This window comes from Loxodonta africana, chromosome X, assembly GCF_030014295.1.
Source record: "Loxodonta africana isolate mLoxAfr1 chromosome X, mLoxAfr1.hap2, whole genome shotgun sequence".
NCBI classification, from domain to species: domain Eukaryota; kingdom Metazoa; phylum Chordata; class Mammalia; order Proboscidea; family Elephantidae; genus Loxodonta; species Loxodonta africana.
The window spans coordinates 178,655,376-178,677,958 of NC_087369.1; the positions used below are offsets into that span (position 1 = coordinate 178,655,376).

The 22,583-nt window shown below is 46.4% G+C and overlaps 1 protein-coding gene across 1 annotated transcript; it reads left to right on the plus strand.

The window, feature by feature from the left end:
• The first annotated feature begins 20,313 nt into the window (after nucleotides 1–20,313).
• LOC100669616 (PWWP domain-containing DNA repair factor 3B-like) lies at nucleotides 20,314–22,317 on the plus strand. Its single transcript, XM_003421702.1, has one exon. It carries the CDS (start codon nucleotides 20,314–20,316, stop codon nucleotides 22,315–22,317), a length of 2,004 nt encoding a protein of 667 aa, XP_003421750.1.
• Nucleotides 22,318–22,583: the final 266 nt, after the last annotated feature.

Sequence of the window (22,583 nt, forward strand, 5' to 3'; positions counted from 1 at the left end):
ATTTGACAAAGGCCCAAAGTCCATTAAATGAGGAAAAGACAGTCTCTTTAACAAATGGTTCTGGCATAACTGGATATCCATCTGCAAAATAATGAAAAAAGACCCGTACCTCACACCATGCACAAAAACTAACTCAGAATGGATCAAAGACCTAAATATGAAATCTAAAACAATAAAGATCATGGAAGAAAAAATAGTGACAATGCCAGGAGCCCTAACACATGGCATAAACAGTATATGAAACATTACTAACAGTGCACAAACAGCAGAAGAGAAACCAGATAACTGTGAGCTCCTAAAAATCAAACACTTATTCTTATCCAAAGTCTTCACCAAAAGAGTAAAAAGACAACCTGCAGACTGGGAAAAAAGTTTTGGCTATGACAAATCCGATCAGCGTCTAATCTCTACAATCTACAAGATACTGCAACACCTCTGTCATGGATTGAATTATGTACCCCCCAAAAAATGTGTGTATCAACTTGGTTAGGCCATGATTCCCAGTATTGTGTGGTTGTCCTCCATTTTGTGATTGTAATTTTATGCTAAAAAGAATTAGGGTGGGATTGTAACACCACCCTTACTCAGGTCACCTCCCTGATCCAAGGTAAAGGGAGTTTCCCTGGGGCGTGGCCTGGACCACCTTTTATCTTCAAGAGATAAAAGGAAACGGAAACAAGCAGAGAGTTGGGGACCTCATACCACCAAGAAAGCAGCACCAGGAGCAGAACACGTCCTTTGGACATGGGGTCCCTGTGCCTGAGAAGCCCCTCGACCAGGGGAAGATTGAGGACAAGGACCTTCCTCCAGAGCCGACAGAGAGAGAAAGCCTTCTCCTAGAGCCGACGCCCTAAACTTGGACTTGCAACCTACTAGACTGTGAGAAAATTAATTTTTCTTTGTTAAAGCCATCCACTTGTGGTATTTCTGTTATAGCAGCACTAGATGACTAAGACAGCTTCAACAACAAAAAGACAACCCAATTAAAAAATGGCCAAAGGATATGAACAGGTACTGCACCAGAGAAGACATTCAGGCAGCTAACAGATATATGAGTAAATGCTCAGGATCATTAGCCATTAGAGAAATGCAAATCAAAACTACAATGAGATACCATCTCACCCCAACAAGGCTGGCATTAACCCAAAAAACACAAAATAATAAATGTTGGAGAGGTTGTGGAGAGACTAGAACACTTATACATTGCTGGTGGGAATGTAAAATGGTACAACCACTTTGGAAATTGATTTGGTGCTTCCTTTGAAATCTAGAAATAGAACTACCATAGGATCCAGCAATCCCACTCCTTGGAATATATTCTAGAGACGTAAGAGCCTTCACACGAATGGGTATATGCACACCCATGTTCACTGCAGCACTGTTTACAGTAGCAAAAAGATGGACACAACCTAGATGCCCATCAACGGATGAATGGATAAACAAATTATGGCATAATCACATAATGGAATACTATGCAATGATAAATAACAAGGATGAATCCGTGAATCATAACATGGAGGAACTTGGAAGGCATTATGCTGCGTGAAATTAGTCACAAAAGTACAAATATCTTATGAGACCACTATTATAAGAACTCAAGAAAGGGTTTAAACACAGAAGAAAATATTCTTTGATGGTTATGAGGGTGGGGAGGGAGTGAGGGAGAGGGATATTCACTAATTAGATAGTAGACAAGAATTCTTTTAGGTGAAGGGAACAACAACATGCAATACAGGGGAAGTCAGCACAACTGGACTAATCCAAAAGCTAAGTTTCCTGAATATAAGCAAACACATCAAGGAACAGAGTAGCAGGGGTGGGGTTCTGGGGACCATGGTTTCAGGGGACATCTAGCTCAACTGGCATAAAAAAGTGTATTAAGAAAACGTTCTGAATCCCACTTTGGTGAGTTGAGTCTTGGGTCTTAAAAGCTAGCAAGCAGCCATCTAGGATGCATCAATTGGTCTCAACCCACCTGGAACAAAGGAGAATGAGGACAAAAAAAAAAAAACCAAAGCCGCTGCCGTTGAATCGATTCTGACTCACAGCGACCCTATAGGGCAGAGTACAACTGCCCCATAGAATTTCCAAGGAGTCCCTGGTGAATTTGAACTGCTGACCTTTTGGTTAGCAGCCGTAGCATTTAACCACTACACCACCAGGGTTTCCAAAGGACACCAAAGATACAGAAAATATGAGCCCAAGAGACAGAAAGGGCCACATGAACCAGAGGGTACATCATCCTGAGACCAGAAGAACAGATATATGCACACCCGTGTTAATTGCAGCACTGTTTACAATAGAAAAAGATGGAAGCAACCAAGATGCCCATCAATGGATTAATGAATAAATAAATCATGGTATATTCACACAGTGGAATACTGTGCGTCGATAAAGAACAGTGAGGAATCTGTGGAACATTTCATAACATGGAGGAACCTGGAGGACATTATGCTGAGTGAAATTAGTCAGTTGCAAAAGGACAAATATTGTATAAGACCACTATTATAAGAGCTTGAGAAATAGTTTAAACTGAGAAGAAAACATTCTTTTGTGGTTATGGGCGGGGGGGAGAATGGGAGAGGGGCATTCACTAATTAGTAGATAAGAACTACTTTAGGTGAAGGGAAAGACAGCACACAATACAGGGGAGGTCAGCACAATTGGACTAAACCAAAAGCAAAGAAGTTTCCTGAATAAACTGAATGCTTCAAAGACCAGCATAGCAGGGGCAGGGGTCTGGGGACCATGGTTTCAGGGGACATCTAAGTCAATTGGCATAATGAAATCTATTAAGAAAACATTCTGCATCCCACTTTGAAGAGTGGTGTCTGGGGTCTTAAAACTCTAGCAAGCAGCCATCTAAGATGCATCAATTAGTCTCAGCCCATCTGGATCAAAGGAGAATGAAGAACACCAAAGACACAAGGCAATTACGAGCCCAAGAGACAGAAAGGGCCACATGAACCAGAGACTACATCATCCTGAGACCAGAAGAACTAGATGGTGCCCAGCTACAACCGATGACACCCCTGACAGGGAACACAACAGAGAACCCCTGAGGGAGCAGGAGAGCAGTGGGATGCAGACCCCAAATTCTCCTAAAAAGACCAGACTTAATGGTCTGACTGAGACTAGAAGGACTCCGGTGGTCATGGCCCCCACACCTTCTGTTGGCCCAGGACAGGAACCATTCCTGAAGCCAACTCTTCAGACATGGATTGGACTGGACAATGGGTTGGAGAGGGATGCTGGTAAGGAGTGAGCTTCTTGGATCAGGTGGACACTTGAGACTATGTTGGCATCTCCTGCCTGGAGGGGAGATGAGAGGGTGGAGGGGGTTAAAAGCTGGTGAAATGGACACGAAAAGAGAGAGTGGAGGGAGAGAGTGGGCTGTCTCATTAGGGGGAGAGTAATTCGGAGTGTGTAGCAAGGTGTATATGGATGGGGTTTTGTGTGAGAGACTGACTTGATTTGTAAACTTTCACTTAAAGCACAATAAAAATTACTTAAAAATGGGCAAAGGGGATATGAACAGACAGTTCACTAATGAAGACATTCAGGTAGCTAACAGATACATGAGGAAATGCTCATGATCATTAGCCATTAGAAATATAAAAATCAAAACTACAATGAGATTCCATCTGGCTCCAACAAGGCTGGCATTAATCCAAAAAACACAAAATAATAAATGTTGGAGAGGTTGTGGAGAGACTGGAACACTTACACACTGCTGGTGGGAATGGAAAATGGTACAACCACTTTGGAAATCGATTTGGCACTTCCTTCAACTTGGAATATATCCTAGAGAAATAAGAGCCTTTACACAAACAGATATATGCACACCCATGTTCATTGTAGCAGTGTTTATAATAGAAAAAGATGGGAGCAACCAAGGTGCCCATCAACAGATGAATGGATAAATAAATTATGGTATATTCACACAATGGAATACTGCACATCGGTAAAGAACAGTGAGGAATCTATGAAGCATTTCATAACGTGGAGGAATCGGGAAGGCATTATGTTGAGTGAAATTAGTCAGTTGCAAAAGGACAAATATTGTGTAACACCACTATTATAAGAACTTGAGAAACAGTTCAAACAGAGAAGAAAATATTCTTTGATGGTTACGAGAGCGGGGAGGGATCAAGGGAGGCAGGGGGGTATTCACTAAGTAGATAGTAGATAAGAACTACGTTAGGTGAAGGGAAAGACAACACACAATACAGGAGAGGACAGCACAACTGGACTAAACCGAAAGCAAAGACGTTTCCTGAATAAACTGAATGCTTCGAAGGCCAGCAGAGCAAGGGCGGGGGTTTGGGGACCATGGTTTCAGGGGACATCTAAGTCAATTGGCATAATAAAATCTGTTAAGAAAACCTTCTCTATCCCACTTTGGAGAGTGTCGTCTGGGGTCTTAAACGCAAGCAAGCAGCCATCTAAGATGCATCAATTGGTCTCAAGCCACCTGGAGCAAAGGGGAATGAAGAACACCAAGGACACAAGGTAATTATGAGCCCAAGAGACAGAAAGGGCCACACAAACCAGAGACTACATCAGCCTGAGACCAGGAGAACTAGATCGTGCCGGGCTACAACGGATGACTGCCCTGACAGGGAACACAGCAGAGAACCCTTGAGGGAGGAGGAGAGCAGTGGGATGCAGACCCCAAATTCTCCTAAAAAGGCCAGACTTAATGGTCTGACTGACACTAGAAGGACCCTGGTGGCCGTGGCCTACAGACCTTCTGTTAGCCCAAGACAGGAACCATTCCCAAAGCCAACTCTTCAGACAGGGATTGAACTGGACTATGGGAGAGGAAATGATACTGGTGAGGAGTGAGCTTCTTGGTTCAAGTAGACATGAGACTGTGTTGGCATCTCCTGTCTGGAGGGGAGATGAGAGGGCAGAGGGGGTCAGAAGCTGGCAGAATGGGCACAAAAAGAGAGAGTGGAGGGAAGGAGTGGGCTGTCTCATTAGGGGGAGAGCAATTAGGATTATATAGCAAGGTGTATACAAATTTTTGTATGAGTGAGTTGATTTGTAAACTTTCACTTAAAGCACAATAAAAATTAAAAAAAGAATAAAGTTAAGACAGATATCTTGAAAGTGAAAGGATGGAAAAAAATTAAAAACCAGAAGGGTCGAAGGTTGTCGGTATGTCTGACCTCCACCTCATAGCAATCAGCCTTGGGCTGTGGATGCTCATGGTGGTTGTCTCTCCCACTCGTGAAGTTAGAGGGGAGTCAGATGCCACTGCTGTGCCATTTTTACTGAATCCTTAGCTGGGTAGAAAAAAAAAGCAGCCCCTTTTTTCCTGGGGGCCCTGCAAAGACTTCATCCAAGGCAGCGTCTCAAAAGATTTTTCTTCTCTTACCCAACATTCATCCCCCACTAATTTCATTGCTTCCAGACTGATGACAGTGTGAGGTATCATCGCAGCCAAAGGAGGAAAACAGCGTTCCTGTTTGGGTTGGAAACACCTTATATTCAGAAGGAGCTGCAGGACCTGCAAGAGCTGGGATAATACATGTGGGAATGGGTTTTGAGCATGTGGGACCCGCAGGGGGCAGGGTGGCAGATTATAAGTCAATACCTTGGAGAACTTCTTGACATGGGAGCACACACCTGTGACTTGGGGCTCAATGTTCTGAAACCGACATAGTATGCTTCTGGGGTGGAATCCTTCACCTGGACTGCAGCCTTCAGTAAATGAGGTGGAGATACTGGAAGGGTGTTGAGCAATTGCTCAGAAGGTCGGGGGAATGGAGTATTAGAAATGTTTTAATTTGTCAGGCCAGAGATCCAATCTCCAAGCTGAGTCTTTGGGAGGACAGAGAGACACTCCTGTAAGAAGAAACGTGCTGGTGAGGAGTCACACTGCATTTTTGAGAAGCTTAGTTTTTTTTTTTTTTTTAGTGTTGGCCCTCCTCTGCAAGCTATGGTTGGAAACAAGAGATGCTACCATGGAACTGCTCATCAACAGCAGATGTAAATGTGCCAATCATCAGCATACAGGTGATGTTTAAACCAGGAGCAGGACAGGATCATGGGAGAACATACTGAGAGAAGAAATAGGGTCCCAACACCTTAAGGCTAGGCACAGGGGAGGAGCCAGCCTCTGGGAGAAGACTGAAGGAGGAGCAGGTTTGGGGGCAAAATTCCAAAAGTTAAGATGAAAACAGAGGGAATAAGGTGCTACTTGGAAGTAGTATCAACTATTTTAAGAGTCCTCAAGTCGTTAAACAATATATTTCAATTGCTATTGTTACAAATTTAATTGTGTCCCCCAAAAACATGTGTTGCAAATCCTAAACTCTATGCCTGTGGTTGGGGCTGGCTCAGAGCTTAAGCACTCAGCTGCTAACTATAAAGTCAGTGGTGCCAACCCCCAGCTGCTCCATGGGAGAAAGATGTGGCAATCTGCTTCTGTAAAGATTTACAACCTTGAAAACCCCATGTAGCACTTCTACTGTATGCTATAGGGTCGCTATGAGTCTGAATCCATTCAATGTCAACGAGTTTCCTTTGCTTTTTTTTTTAGTATGCCTGTGGTTATAATCCCATTTGGGAATGGGTTGTCTTTTTTATATTAATGAGACGGGGTTAGTGCCTCTGCACGCTATGGTTGGAAACAAGAGATGCTACCATGGGTTGTCTTTTTTATGTTAATGAGACAGGATGAGTGTCTTGAGTCAATCTCTTTTGTGAAATAAATGAGATTAAATAAGCAAGAGAGTAAGCAGAGGTGGGGAAGATAGATGCCAGGCCACATGGAGATCTTCAAGACACCAGGAAACAGAGCTGAAGAGACAAGAATCTTCCCCCATAGCCGACACACAGAAAGCCTTCCCCTGGAGCTGGGGTGCCCTGAATTCAGACTTCTAGCATCCTAGACTGTGAGAGAATACATTTCTGTTTGTTAAAACCATACACTTGTGGTGTTTCTGTTTTAGCAGCACTAGAAACCTGAGACAGATGTATAATATGAAGTCACATAAATGTGTCATCATTCTCTATTGTTTGACATTTTATTTGACTCCAACTTTACAGTTCAAATAACACCATGATGAAACTTCTGATTTAATATTCTGCACATCTCTAATTGTCTCCTTTGGCTAAATTTCCAGAAGAATAATATTTCGGGACCAAAGGCAGTGAAAATTTTTGAAGCCTGAGAGAACATTGTATGAAACTGCCCCTCATAAAGAATGTTCCAATTTACCACAGCAATACATGAGACTATTTCCCCTCACCCTTGCAATTGTAGAGATTATTGACATTTAAAATTTTTCCTTTTACCACGTTGGCGGAGAATACGACTCTCTTGGTGTTTTAGTTTTGGTTTATTTGATTACTTTTGAGATTCAACATTTTTTCTTCTTTATTGGCCATTTGTCTTTCCTCTTAGGTGAAATAACTATTCACGTGCTTTGCCCATTTTTGTGTTATGGTCATCTTTTTATAATTGATTCATATGAGCTCTTTACAAATTAAAGACATTAACTCTTTGCCTAACATGTTGCAAACTGTTTCACAAATTGTTATTGGCCTCTTTTTTAAGGTAGGTTTATAAATGTTTAGAGCATCGTACGTATTACTTTACCTTTGTGGTTTCTTTACTTCCATTTATGCTTTGAAAAACCTCCCTTACTCCCAAAACCCCCCATGAGTCTGTCAGTTTGTCGTACTGTGGGGACTTGCCTGTTGCTGTGATGCTGGAAGCTATGCCAGCATTATTCCAAATACCAACATGGTCACCCATGTTGGGTAGGTTTCAGCTGAGCTTCTGGACTAAGACAGACTAGGAAGAAGGACCCGGTGGTCTACATCTGGAAAGAAATAGGCAGCAAAATCCTTATGAACAGCAGCAGAACACTGTTTGATATACTGCCAGAAGATGAGCCCTCAGGTTGCAAGAGCCTCAAAAGATGACCGGGGAAAAGTAGAGTCAACCTTTAATGACATGGATCGACTCAATGTTTTGAGACCTTCATTTGCTGAGGTGGCATGATTCAAAAGGAGAAGAAACCGATGCAAACACACATTAATAATCAGAACAGGAAATGTACAAAATATGAATCTAGGAAGATTGGAAATTGTGAAAAATGAAATGGAATGCATAAAAATCGTAGGCATTAGTGAGCTGAAATGGGCTGGATTGGTCGTTTTGAATCAGACAATCATATGGTCTACTATACCAGGCATGACAACTTGGAGAGGAATGGTGTTGCGTTCATCATCAGAAAGAACATTTCATGATCTATCCTGAAGTACAACGCTGTCAGTGATAGGATAACATCCATACGCCTACGAGGAAGGCTAGTTGACACGACTATTATTCAAATTTATGCGCCAATCACTAAGGCCAAAGAAGAAGAAAAAGATTTTTGTCAGCTGCTGCAGTCTGAAATTGATCGAACATGGAATCAGGATGCATACATAACCACTGGTGATTGGAATGTGAAAGTTGGAAACAAAGAAGGATCGGTAGTTGGAAAATATTGCCTTGGTGATAGAAATAATGCCGGAGATAGAATGATAGAATTTTGCAAGACCAACGACTTCTTCATTGCAAATACCTTCTTTCAGCAACGTAAACGGCGACTATACACATGGACCTCGCCAGATGGAATATACTGGAATCAAACTGTCTACATCTGTGGAAAGAAACGATGAACATCTTCAGTTAGAATGAGGCCAGGGTCTGATCGTGGGAGGGACCATCAATTACTCATATGAAGGTTCATGTGTCCACTTGAGCTAAGAAGCACACTCCTCACCAGTAGAATTTTATGTCTTGTAGTCCAGTCTAATCTTTGTCTGAAGTGTTGGCTTCGAGAATGGTTTTAGTTTTGGGCTAACAGAGAGTCCAGGGGCCATGACCTCTGGGGCCCCTCCAGTCTCACTGAGACCATTAAGTCTGTTGTTTTTACTAGAATTTGAGGTATGCAACTCACTTTTCTCCTGTTCCAGCAGGGATTCTCTGTTATGTTCCCTATCAGGGCAGTCATTGGTGGTAGCTAGGCACCATCTAGTTCTTCTGGTCTCAAGCTGATGGAGTCTGTGGTTTATGTGGCCCTTTCTTTCTTTTGGGCCCATGTTTTCCTCATGTCTTTGGTGTTCTTCATTCTCCTTTCCTCCAGGTGGGTTAAGCCCAACTCATTCATCTTAGATGGCCACTTGCTAGTTTTAAGACCCCAGACACCACTCAGCAGAGTGGGATGCAGAACATTTTCTTAATAAACAAACACTTAGGCTCATCGAAAGACTTTGCCAAAGGAGTAAAAAGACTATCTACAGACTGGGAAAAAAAATTTGGCTGTGACAAATCGGATCAGGGTCTAATCTCTAAAATCTACATGATACTGCAAAAACTCAACTACAAAAAAACAAATAACCGAATTTAAAAATGGGCAAAGAGGATATGAACAGACACTTCACTAACGAAGACATTCAGGTAGCTAACAGATACATGAGGAAATGCTCATGGTCATTAGTCATTAAAAAAAATGCAAATCATAACTATGACGAGATTCCATCTCACTCCAACAAGGCTGGCATTAATCCAAAAAACACAAATTAATAAATGTTGGAGAGGTTGTGGAGAGACTGGAACACTTATACACTGCTGGTGGGAATGTAAAATGGTTTAACCACTTTGGAAATCGATTTGGCGCTTCCTTCAAAAGCTAGAAAGAGAAGTACCATAGGATCTAGCAATCCCACTCCTTGGAATATATCCTAGAGAAATAAGAGCCTTTACATGAACAGATATATGCACACCCATGTTCATTGTAGCACTGTTTAGAGTAGCAAAAATGTGAAAGCAACCAAGGTGCCCATCAACGGATGAATGGATAGATAAATTTTGGTATATTCACAAAATGGAATACTACACATCCATCAAGAACAGTGATGAATGTGTGAAATATTTCATAACATGGAGGAATGGGGAAGGCATTATGCTGAGTGAAATTTGTCAGTCACAAAAGGACAAATAGTGTCTCAGACCACTATTATAAGAACTGAAGAAAAGGTTTCAACATAGAGGTAAACATTCTTTGATGGTTTTGAGGGTGGGGAGGGAGGGAGGGGGGAATTCACTAACTAGATAGTAGACAAGAATGATCTTAGGTGAAGGGAAGGACACACACAATACAGGGGAAGTGAGCACAACTGTGTTACTGAACCTTAGAAGGTGGGTCCTCGTTCGGAGCACACAGACTTGCCAATTTTCTGGACACCAGTCTTTGAGAAAGAACTTTATTGCAATGCTCAGGGCATGGAGCAGAGAGGAAGTTCCTCAGATACGGCTCACCAAGTTACAGGGAAGCAGGGCTTATGTGTAATTTGGGTGGCAAGATAGCGCCAGGCAGGCGAACTGGGGAGGGAAAATTCTAGAAGGTGGCCAGGAAAGAGGAAGTAACTTAGTTCTTGTTAGAACTGGCACTTTGGGATAGGGCCCAGGTGATGATTTTCCTTCTGACTCTTTCCTCCTGATGCTGCATCCTCTGAGGAGGTCATCTAGCAGTCACAGCAGGCCCTTCTGGGCATGGAAGCTGAGCCAAATCTGGCCTGGGCTAGTTTAAGGACTAACAGAAATTTACTGGTATTCGTAGGATCAGGTTGCCACTGGACCAAAGCAAAAGCTAAGAGGTTTCCTGGACACATCCAAGCACTTCAATGGACAGAGAAGTTGGGGCTGGGACCTGGGGACCATAGTATCGGGGGACATGTAGGTCAATTGGCATAACAAAATTTATTAAGAAAATGTTCTGCATCCCACTTTGGTGAGTAGCATCTGGGGCCTTAAAGGCTTGTGAGTGGCCATCTAAGATGCATCAATAGGTCCCAACTCACTAGGAGCAAAGGAGAATGAAGAACACCAAAGACACTGACTTCCCCCACATAAGTGTTTGTATTTTGGGTACCCAATGCTGTTGGCTTTAAGGACTGGGAGGCACCACTTCTTCTTAGACCCCTGTCACAGGTGGTAGGTGGAGAGGGTGGAGTTACCAGTCTTGAGGCCCCTGCTTAATGGACCGAGTGTCAGATGTCAAGGACCTGAAACTCCACCACAGAGCTGATATAGTTGAACTTAGACTTTAGTTATATACCCTGTTGTACTGTGCTAATGAGGGTCTATGCTGTTGAAATCAGGTCTATGGAGGGGTGAAAGGCATTAAAAGCCTATAGACCCATTTTGCCTGTGCCTAGGCAAACCCTGGCAAAATAAACCAATCACGGAAGGACAAATATTGTATGACCTCGCTTATATAAAAGGACAAGAAAAGGCGAAGGTACACAAACCAAAGTTTATTAGTGGTTACGAGGGGCGGGGCAGGGGAAAAGGAGTTATGTTTCATTAACTCCCCTATGTTTGTGATTTGCAACTTAAAACTTAAAGGAAGAAATTGGAAAGCAACATGTTAACTATTAAGAACTTGGCAACAGCCTCCAAGTCTGTTTCCGCCAGGGGGCGGGGCTCCGACGAGGCCCCCCCCACCTCACGCATGCGCGCTGTGCTGGCCAATCAGCGCTGCGCCCGCTCAGGTGAGGCTGGCTTGCTCCGCCCCCTCCCGAACGGCCTCAGAGGAGCTTCGCGGTGGCCAGCTGCCTCGCTCTGGGAGTGTTGCTGCTAGAGCCGTTACCTCAGGTGAGGGGCGGGCAGTGTGGGGCGGCTGGGATCTCCGCGGGTCTGCGGTGGCCATCGGGTTCATCAGGTTGACGAGGGGCGTGTGTTCAGTGCGAGACACCCCCCCAAGTCACCTGTGCCCGGTGAGGTGACTGTTCCCCGGGGCCTGATCCGGCCACTGACTGGAAGGCGGAAGCAGGGGGTGGTGGGGTGGGCCTCTCTGAGGGCCTAGGGTGATGGGAGTCAGTGGGGCACGGAAGGTCTGGGAGGGAGGACGACTGAGAGGGGAGGGGACGGATGATGGGAGAGGAGGGAGGGGGGAGGACAGTTGAGAGGGGAGGAGGACAGGTGAGGGGGTGGGGAGGCAGGATAGGGGAGGGGGAGAAAGGAGGATGGGTGAGGGGGAAGGGAGGGAGGATGAGGGATGGGAGACAGGAGTGGATGACAGGTGAGAGGAGGAGGGAGGACAGGTGTGGGGGGAGGGAGGAGAGGGGAGGGGCAGAGAGGAGAGCAAACTGGTGAGGGGGTAAGGGAGGGAGGACAGGTGGAGGAGAGGGAGGACAGGTGGAGGGAAAGGATGACAGGTGAGGGGATGGTGAGGGAGGACAGGCGAGGGGGAGGGGGAGGGAGGATCTGCGAGAGGAGTAAGGGTTGGAGAGGGGGGAAGAGGAAGGAAAACTGGTGCAGGGGAAGGGGAGGGAGGACAGGCCAGGGCAAGGGTGGAGGGAGGACAGGTAAGGGGGGATGAAGGGGGGGCTTCATCCCCTCAGGGACCATGACAGGTGACCAAGGGCCCTACATTTGTCCCCTGGAGATGTCGCGGCAGCCTGTGTGGACGTCCGCTCTCCGAAGCCAAGTGGCAGCAAGTCTTTATTTTATGTGTCTGTTGCTTCAGACTTCTCTCCGGCCTGCTCGGGGGCGGCCCTCCAGCTGTCACGTTGTCACTTTGTGACACGGATCTGCCCCATTTAGCCTGCTGGAATCTGGCAGAGGCAGGACCGAAACCCACACGTCCCAATGTGGAGTCAGGGTTGACCCTGTCGTTGTCACCTCTGTCACCTCCTGGTCCAACAAAAGAAATGAGGAGACTGCAAAGCTTATTATTTAACGGAGTTGACCCTTGTGAGATACCTTTGATGTACAAAGCTACCCATTTGTTTACATAGCAGTGTGCTTTCAGCACCGTCTGGGGAGCAGAGATTGGCAGTGTGAGAGGCTCACCTTCCCCTCAGTATGGTTCCAGGCCACGGGGTGCGCTCTGGCCGTTCTCTCCACACAACCCTGTTTATTCCCATCTGATCTGCCCAAAGGTAGACCCAGGGTCCTCTGACCCTGGAAGAGCCTGAGCTTCTGCTTTGCCTGCCTCTGACATCCAGGCGCTTTATCCTCACACCTTTCCTCCTCTGCATGCCATTTCAAAGTGACCACGAGTCCTCAGGTTGAGTCACTTGATGTGTTACGGTGTGCTGAGAGGTGGTCCAGAACAGCAGCTGGATCCCCAGTCTGCGTGTGTCAAAATAAGGGAGGAAGGAGCCTGTTAAATCCCCCCACCCCCCTTACGTCCTCTGTAACCCAGTGTGTGAAAGGCTGCCCTGCCCCCAGCGCCTCCCCCGTGGGGAACTTGGGGTCTTGTCTCTGTTATTTCATTCATTTATTTATTCATTCATTCATTAGACTGGGAGGGAGTAAGAGACTGAAAGCAGTCCATCCACTGCCCCTGAGAATGCATCTGGACTTCCTGGTTTCCATAGGAAGCTAACAGTCAAGTAGAATGTTTCCATGGCATTCTGTCTGGTTTCTATGACAGCTGGGATTCGCTCTCCTTTCCTGGGGGCGGAAACATTTCACAAGGATATCTACAGACTGAAGGGATGGAGTAGCCACCACGTAGTAAGGTGTCTACTATCAATGTCAGTTTGTGAGAGTGAGTGTGTCAGTGAGTGTGTGTGTGTGTCTCTGTGTGTGCGTTAGGAGGAAGGGTTACAGTTCAATCGTAAGGGCGTTACTACGGAGGCTGCCAGCTCCTGCCGAAGGGAGGCTGAGGTGACTAAGTAAACCTGCCAGCCACCGCCGTTCCTGCGCCCGAGATGACACCTGTTATGTGACAGCATTTTGGCCCGAGTTCATGAAAACAGACATCTCCTGGTGTCTCTGATGGCACGCCCCTGTTGAAGATGTAACTTTAGCGACAGATTATCATGTGTCCACTTGGGGCGGGCAAATGATGAGATGACGTGAGTAAGTAGGGTTGGGCCATCCCGTGTAACTCTGTGGAACTCAGGGGATGATCGTGTGCCCGTCCCCAGAACTGGCCCACGAATTCAGAAACCGCTCCTCTAAAAGAGAAATTCCCAGTTATCGCACCACTCATTAAAAGTAGAAAAGGCTCCCCTGTAGCACATAAGCACATGCTCCAAGCTCCGTCACGATGCTCCAATGTGCATTGCTGCGTGTTTGGAATTAGATGCTGCTGGACTTCTCGTGTTCTCGTGGTTTCTGTCCTGATGGTGTTTCAGAAGAAAAACGTAGCATCTAGGGACGGACTGCCACGCTCTGTCAGGAGGCGGGCTGTGGGAAACAGCAGGTACAAACACGGTGAAGGATTTCAGGGTCTCTGGGCTCCGAGACCCAGACTCTGCTCTATGCGGCTGAGCCTGGAACTCTGCCAACCCCATCTTGCCTTCACCAGCTGCCGCCCTGGGAGGATCTGCCAGTTGTGGTCCCCAGAGGGAGGCAGGGGTCTGGAGGGAGGGGAAACAGGCTGAGCCTTCCTCACTGTCCCCTGTTCCTCTCAGTGTCACCCCAATAAAAGTCCTTCGCAGAGGCAGGGCCGTGGGATTTTGGTAGGGGCTGAAGGTCCATGACGCAGGTTGCCTCCAAGCTCCAAGCACCCTCTTCATCAGGTTCCCTCAGAGACCAGCCCAGCGGACCTGGGGAGCACACCCTGTCTCTCTCCCAGAGCTCTTGGCCCAGCGCCTAGGGTCCTTGGCCCAGCACCAGAGGATCGCTTCCCCACCATCAAAGGGAGGTATTGCATGCAGGCTGAGGAGGCCCTTCCCTGACCTTCCTTAGAAAGCCCATTGAGCTGGGCAGCCCCCTTCCGCATGAGTCTGTGTTCAGGCTCTGAGGGGCCGCTCTTCCACGCTCAAGGGTGATCAGCACCACCATGTCTTCCCTGGGTTTCTCCACATTTGTGCTTACTCCTTCCTACCATCCCTCCCTCCTTATGCCCTTCTTGCCTTTTAGCCCTCCAGATGATTGGTCCAGGAAGCTAGCCCTCCCTGTCTGTTCATTGTATTTGTTATTCGCTCTTCCCCTTTAAGGTTTTTCCAAGTTGACTCTGGTTTCTAGAAGATTTACTATGACAGGCCTAGGGGTGTATGTGTGTGTGTGTGAGAGAGAGAGAGAGAGAGAATGATGCATTTATTATACTTGGGTTTTAGCACATTTGAACATGCTGCTTGATATCTTTCATCATTTTTGGAAATTGTCAGTCATTGTTTGTTCCGCTATCCTTCGTCCCCAAAGAATGGCTCTTCTGGAACTCCAGTTGAATATATCTCTTATGTGGTTGGGAATATAAATTACAAAATTTAATATTTCCCTTGAGCAACATGAAATACCCCTCCCAGGACTTCTCAAAGATATTCTTCGTACATTCTGTTCTGTGGTGTGCCATTTGGCTACACTGCCTTTGTTTCTGTTCACCTAGTGCCTATATTTCAGTCCATATCGCCTTAGAGTCTTTATAAAGTACAATTTTGGTGCACATGTCCATGTAAATGTGTCCTCTGCGTCATATTCTCCGACGTAACGGGAGAAACGACGTCTACCCTCGCTGCCCGCTTCCCCCCTCCCCCCTTCCCCATGTCTCAAGCTCTCTCTTGGGAAAGGGGTTCACAGAATAGAGCTTCCAGAACAATCCTTCCACAAAGCATGGCTGTTGGTTGGAGAAATAAAAGCTGATTGTCATCTTGTTCTTTCACTCTTCCACTACGGAGCCAACGTGAGAGAACAAAAGTTACACCGGGACTTTAAAATAGTAAACTACCACCCCCTCTGAGAATTTTATTTCTTGATGATCTAAAGTTGATCATGATATTGTAGATTGTGGAGTTGCCACTTAGAGCATTTGCTTTGCATTTTCATCTGAGCACGTATTCCCACTTTCAGGCAGTGTTTGATGCGATAATAAACTAAGATGTCAAATGCGTTTTTCTACCCAGGGCCCTCTGAGAACTTGGAGTTACTTTGAAATTTAGTTTGGTGTTTGTTGTTCAATGTTCTGTTATTATCACATTGCTACTGGTGTGCAAAAGATGACCAATATTTACATATCTATAGCTACGTACCTATCTATCTCTCAAGAGGCAGACAGAAAGAGAGAAAAGACAGTTCTGTTCCTATTAGTTGAAGATATGAAGAGGAAAATGCCGGCAAGACTCCGTAAAGACCCCTTCGCACCCAGTGCTTGGTCAGTGGGCCGAAGCTCAGGATGAGAAGGCAGCTGAGCGGTGGTCTCTCTTCACCTACGGTGCTTGTGTAATCAGAAAAGTAGTTGTAATCAATGTATGGAAAATGCTCCCTTAAGGTGCTTCACACTGAGAAAGACGGAGGCAAACGGGAACACCGAAGAATCTTCCAGTAGGCTGTACAGTGTTTTAAAAAGCCATTTTTTTATACAGTAGAAATACATGTATAAGTAAAATGAGAATCCTGGAACCTGTGGACTCAAACATCTACAGCAAACCCTCCTGGGTGATCGAGTCACTGATGATTAATACCTCTCCTGTTTTACCACCTTAAATGCTATTCTAGGTTTTCTTGGTGTCTATGTTTTCAAATGGCGCTGAGAACAACATTTACACTGGAAGCAGAAAAGTTTTCAGGGGTGGGAGTGGGCAGTGAGCATGGATCACGTGTGCCAGCGTCAGGCGCCTGGCGTTTCTGCCGTGGCTGTGAGTGTGCGCGTGTGCGTGCATGAGAACCGTTGAGTGTGTGTGTGTGTTTGTGCGTGTGCTACGGGGTGTGGGTGGGGATTTGCTGGTAGAGGCCGGCAGGCCCTGCCTGCCGTGGGGGGACCAAAGCGGCTGAGTCACCTGTTGTTCCTTCTCCCTTTTTCTGTGTCCTCAGATGACACTGTGGTTTGAGAGCCCAGTAATCGAATGCAGGGGCCGCCTAAACCTGTATCAACATGCACTCCTGCCCAAGAAATAGTTTTGTGCAGCTTTTCCCCAAATACGCATCCCTTGTGGTCATTACTATACTACTCGTATCATTATTGTATCTACAAGGATGTGTAAGCAAAGGTGCAGTACATACACAGGTGTATAAAGGGAACAATTTGTGCTCTCTAAAACATAAAATGTGACATCAGTCATGCACGAGCAGGTTACGTGCATGAATTATTACACAGATGTGCACAATGCATACAGAGAACTAGGAAAAATGAATGCCAGCTTATTAAGAGAGGGAGGGAGGGAGGGAACAATGGCACCCGTGACATTTCACAGTTCGGTGTTGCTTGACATGTCTTCAGGTAAAGTTTGGAAACAGCAGGAAAGATCTCGCTGTAAAGAGATTCGCTAAGAATGACATAGAAAAAAGGGAAACCTTGGTGACTTAGTGGTTAAGTGCTACGGCTGCTAACCAAAGGGTCAGCAGTTCAAATCTGCCAGGCGCTCCTTGGAAACTCTATGGGGCAGTTCTACTCTGTCGCTTGTAGGGTCGCTATGAGTCAGAATTGACTCAACGGCACTGGGTTTGGTTTTTTTTGGTTTTGCTTGAAAAGTTGCCCACGTATGCCCTTGAGTGAAAAAAACCGTTTTATGAAATATGTGCATGAATGTCTATACGTGGGAACACTTAGACACGCAGAAGAAGGAGGAAAAGAAACAAGATGTCTGCATTATGGATGTAAGGTTAAGACAGCATTTCTGTTTCTGAATGACATGCGTTCTAGAACTGGTTTGATTTCCTGTCTGCTTGTGGATTTTCTAGATCGATATTAGAGGTGCCTAGCACGCGGGCATTGGCGCTGGATGCCCTTTGATTCCCGGAGAGGAATCCACTCAGAAACAGAGAGCAGGGTGACGGGGCTGCTGGATCACCAGCTGCAACGTGAGAAGTCCCAGGACCCGGCTCCCAAAGCCGGACTACCACAGTCTGTGTGTCATTTATCGGGTAAGATGGGTCCCATGTTACTAAACGTTTCCCTTCTGTTCATTTTAGGTTGAGATGTTGGGTACAACTAATTTTGCCCCTGGCTCTACAGCCACTTGTTTTTCTATTAAGAGCCATAGGTTTGGTATCAGGACATAAAAGGGTTTTCTTGCTCGTTTAATTCTATTTATTGTGCTTCCCCCCAACCCCCGCTTTTAATTCTATTGCATGACAGTCAGAAAACGTGGCTTGTGCCATTTATACTCTTTGGGCCATACTCGGATTTTCCTTGCAGTATACAATGTCATCCGCTGTTCATCTTTTACTGCAGTAAAGTATATAGAACAAAAAGCTTGCCATTCCAGCCATTCTAAGTGTACAATTAAGTGACATCAAGTACAAGTACCATGTTGTGCCACCATCGCCACTCTCCATTTCCCCAAGTTTTTCATCACCTCAAACACTCAGTCCCCCTTCCGAAATAACTCCTCTGCCTGGCCCCTGGCAACCACTAACAAACTCTGTTCTCTCCACATTGAGTAATTCTAGATATTTCATGCAAGTGGAACCAGACAATAATTGTCCTTTTCTGACTGGCTGACTGCACTCAGCATCATGCTTTCAAGGTCCTTCCATGTGGGAGCTTGTCTCAGGCCTTTATTTCTCCTGTAACAGTCCATTGTATGGATAGACCCCTTTTTGTTTATCCCTTTACCTGTCGATGGATGTGTAGGTTGTTCCCACCTGTTGGCTACGGTGAACAACGCTGCAATGCACGTTGGCATCTCTTTGAGTCTGCTTTCAAGTCTCTTGGGCATAGACCTACGGGTGTAATTGCCACAGCACATGGTAATTCTACGCTTAACTTTGTGAGGAACAACCAAACTCTTTCCCGTAGTGGCTGCACCATTTTACATTCCCACCAGCAAGGCACAAGGGTTCCAATTTCTCCACATCCACACCAACACTTTTACTTTTTTTTTCTGATAACAGCCATCCTGGTAGTCTGTGTTAGGTGGTATCTCCTTGTGGTTTTGATTTGCATCTCCCCAGTGACTAATGAGGAAACCCTGGTGGCGTAGCGGTTAAGAGCTCGGCTGCTAACCAAAAGGTCAGCAGGCCGAATTCACCAGCTACTCCTTGGAAACCACATGGGGCAGTTCTACTCTGTCCTATAGGGTCGCTGTGAGTTGCAATCGACTCGACTGCAACGGGCTTGGTTTTCTGGGCTTTGTTGGAATGACTAATGAGGCTGAGCATCTTTTCACGTGCTTGTTAAGTTAGCCCCCGGTATATCTGCTTGGGAGAAATGTCTACTCAAGCCCCTTACCCAGGTTTTTACTGGGTTGTTGGTCTTTCTGTTGTTGCACTGTAGGAGTTTGTTATACATTCTGGATATTAAACCCTTATCTGATATGTGGTTCCCAAATGGCTCTCCCACCATGTAGGTTGTCGCCACACTTTCCTGACAAAATCCTTTGATGTGTAAGTCTTATTCCATTGTGAGAAAGTCCAACTTCTCTATTTTTTATTTTGCTTCTCATGCTTTTGGTGTCACATCTAAGGACCAATCGTCAAAAGAAGGTCTTGAAGTCTTATGGTTTCCATTCTTTACTGGGTCATTGATCTATTTTGACTTAATTTTCATATATCAGGTGAGATATGGCTCCAACTACATCCTTTGGAAGTGGAGACCTAGGTGTCAGGAAACACATGTTTTTAATTGCCACCTAGAAATGAAGATTCACAGGTGCCATCCAATGGCCTGTACCTCAAGCAATCCTTACTGACCATGATATCCAGTTACTAGTCACGATAATCACCGTGATCCAATGAATTCTATGCCCTTGCTCCTGAACAGGGCATTGTGCTGTGACACCCAGCATCTATATGCAGGACATTGCCTCTGACTTCCTTGACTGCACGGGATGGCACTGGCAGCCTAGAAAAATCCAAAACAAAGCACCCCCTAGATTGAACCCTAAGGAGCCCGAAAGACACCGAATATCCAATAACACATATGGCACCCCCGGCATGACACCCTCCACGCACACGTACAGATCCTCTTTAACGTGCGATAGTAATATTAAAGATAAATGAGAGGATATGGGTGTAGATATCCCATTTTCCCCCAAATACTGGCCTTGTGACCACACCCTCTGTCCAATACCCATTCTTTATCTTTCTTCTTTGTAGATTTTATCAATTTCATCGCCCAGACTTTTTCTACTTTGCAAAAGGAATTTCTCTGAGAGGTTTTTCCTTTTCCTTTTCCCTCTTCCAGTGTCTTCCAGTACTATCTGTTCAGAGCACAGGTTCCGGCATCCCTGGGAGATTCAGGAGGAGGACCGGCCACGCGAGCTGTAACCCCCTCACAGTAAAGAAGGCACAGAGTCTATGTAGAGAGCGTTGTGGGGAGGACCTGCCTGAAAGAGTGAGTGGGGATGAGGGCCAGAAAGGTCGCAGCCCTCTGCCAATGACCTCTTGGCACACAGCTCTAAGTCATCATGGATGGCGAGTATGTCCTCTGCAATTGGAAAGGACGGTTATGGCCAGCAAAAGTTTTGTCCAGATCTGGGACTTCACCAAAAAGTAAGAGAGAGGTGGCGCGCCATCTAGAAGTTCAAATACTCTCCCTAGATGAAAAAATTAAAGTGAAAAGCAAACAAATACAGATGCTGACTGAGTCTCAAATGGAAGCCATGGCCTCCTCGTGGGTGGCACGGTCAAAGTTCAGGGCTCCGACGGGGGAGGAGAGGGCCCACAGAAAAGCCCTGAATGTGGCGCTGGAAATTCTGGAGGAGAGGGCACGCTTGGGTCACTCAAGCGCTTTCCACAAAGAAGAGACCAACAGTCTGTCTCAAAGGGTACCCCAAGAAACATCCAGGGCGCTCCCTCCAAGAAAGTTTGGGAAGCGCACAGGGGAAGGATCCAGAAGCCATGGGAAGAACATTGAGTTCTCAAAATTCCCGGTAGTGTCTCTCGTGAGGTGTGATGCTCTGTGTGGTGACGAGCCACAGAAGCACGCAGCCCCAGGTCCTGTCCTGAGTGAAACGGAACCAAAGTCATCACCAAGCTCCAGAGTGGGCCACAGGTTCCCTTCACTTTCAGAAGGTGGTGATGAGAAGGAGGGCAAGAAAAAGGCTGACACCTCAGCAGTTATGTCGTCGCACCCTACGGTCGTGACAGAGGGTGCCTGTGCTAAACACCAAGAGGGCATTCCCGTTTGGCCATCAGGTACCCTGCGCACGGGCCTCAAAGCTTTGGTGAAAGCAGAGGTGCAGGACGCCTGCCCAAAGACCCGGGCTAGGTCCCGTGGAAGTTCTGCCTTCTCCGAGAATACTGAGGGTCCCAGAGAGGGCCCCTCGAAGCCCAGCTCGGCTGGTGCGGCCACGCGCTCCAGCTCCTCTAACCTCCGTCTTACCAATAGGAAAAGGAAGCTTCAGATACAAGGGGCTCAGAATGGACTGAAAAAAAGGCCACCTGTGGATGACTCAGAGGCTACCGGTCCCGTCAAATCTAAGAGCAGGCACGGGCCAAGGCAAGGTCAATCTAGGTGCGTTGCTCGCCCACAGGAGCCATGCCCCACAGAAAGAGGAATGGTGGTCTGGTTTAAATTTCAAGATTACCCATACTGGCCAGCAGTGGTAGTGAGCGTCCAGAGCGTAGAGAAGACCGCAAGGGTGCTCTTGATTGAGGCCTACATGAGCCAGGAGAGGAGGGGCATTCGAGTCCCTCTCCGAAGACTGAAGCCCTTGGACTGTGAACAGAAACCGAAACTCATGAACAGAGCCAGGAAGCTGTACGGCCAGAGTGTGGACTGGTGCTGCTCACTGGTGGCCCACTACAGGGAAGCCGTAGGCCACAGGTCTTTTGTGGGCTCCTTCCTGGAGTATTTTGCCGCTGATATCAGTTACCCGATTCGGAAAGCCGTCCAGGAGGGTGAGGTGGACAGCGATTTTCCAAGAGTGAATTATAATGACCTGGAGGAGTCTGAGGAGGAGCCCCACCTGGGTGGAAAGGGGCGCTACAAGAAACTTCTCCCTGACCGCATGAAGGCCGCCAGGGACCGAGGCAACCAGAAGCTCCTCGACTTCATTGTGAAAAGAAAGGGGGCCGAAAGGCACCTTCTCGACATTGTAGACGGCAGGAAGCAGTCCACTTGGCTGGATTCATTTTTGGGTTCAGCCAGGCGCATGGCCTGCATTGAGACATACCTGGAGGATGAAGACCAGCTGGACGTCTTGGTCAGATATTTACAAGAAATCTATGAGCAAATAGACCAGAGGATGCTGACGCGGATAAAGAATGATAAAGTCAATTTTGTTCTGGAAGTCCTTCTGCCAGAAGCAATCATTTGTTCCATCTCTGCGCTGGAGGGATTGGATTACAAGGACGCGGAGGCCAAGTACCTGAATGGGCCACCTGTTCATTACCGGGAGAAAGAGCTCTTTGATAGAAAAGCCTTGGTGGAAAGGAGACGGAGATTAGTTATGAGGAAAGCTCATTAAATCCCCTCCGGTGCCCGTATCTGAGCAGGGAGCCTTCGCATTTACGTGATTAAGAAGAAAACCTGTCTGGGTGAAGTGTGTGACCCCCATTTCTGTGGCATGTACATATTTTCTGAAAATGGGAGACTTTGGGGAACATGCTCGATTTGCTGTGGCTCCACCTCCAGAATTGGAGGGTGGCACACACAGCATCATTCCTTGTTCTCACACTTGCCCAATAATATTTTTTGTTAAAACAGCGCAAACTGGTCCACTTCCACCTGCTT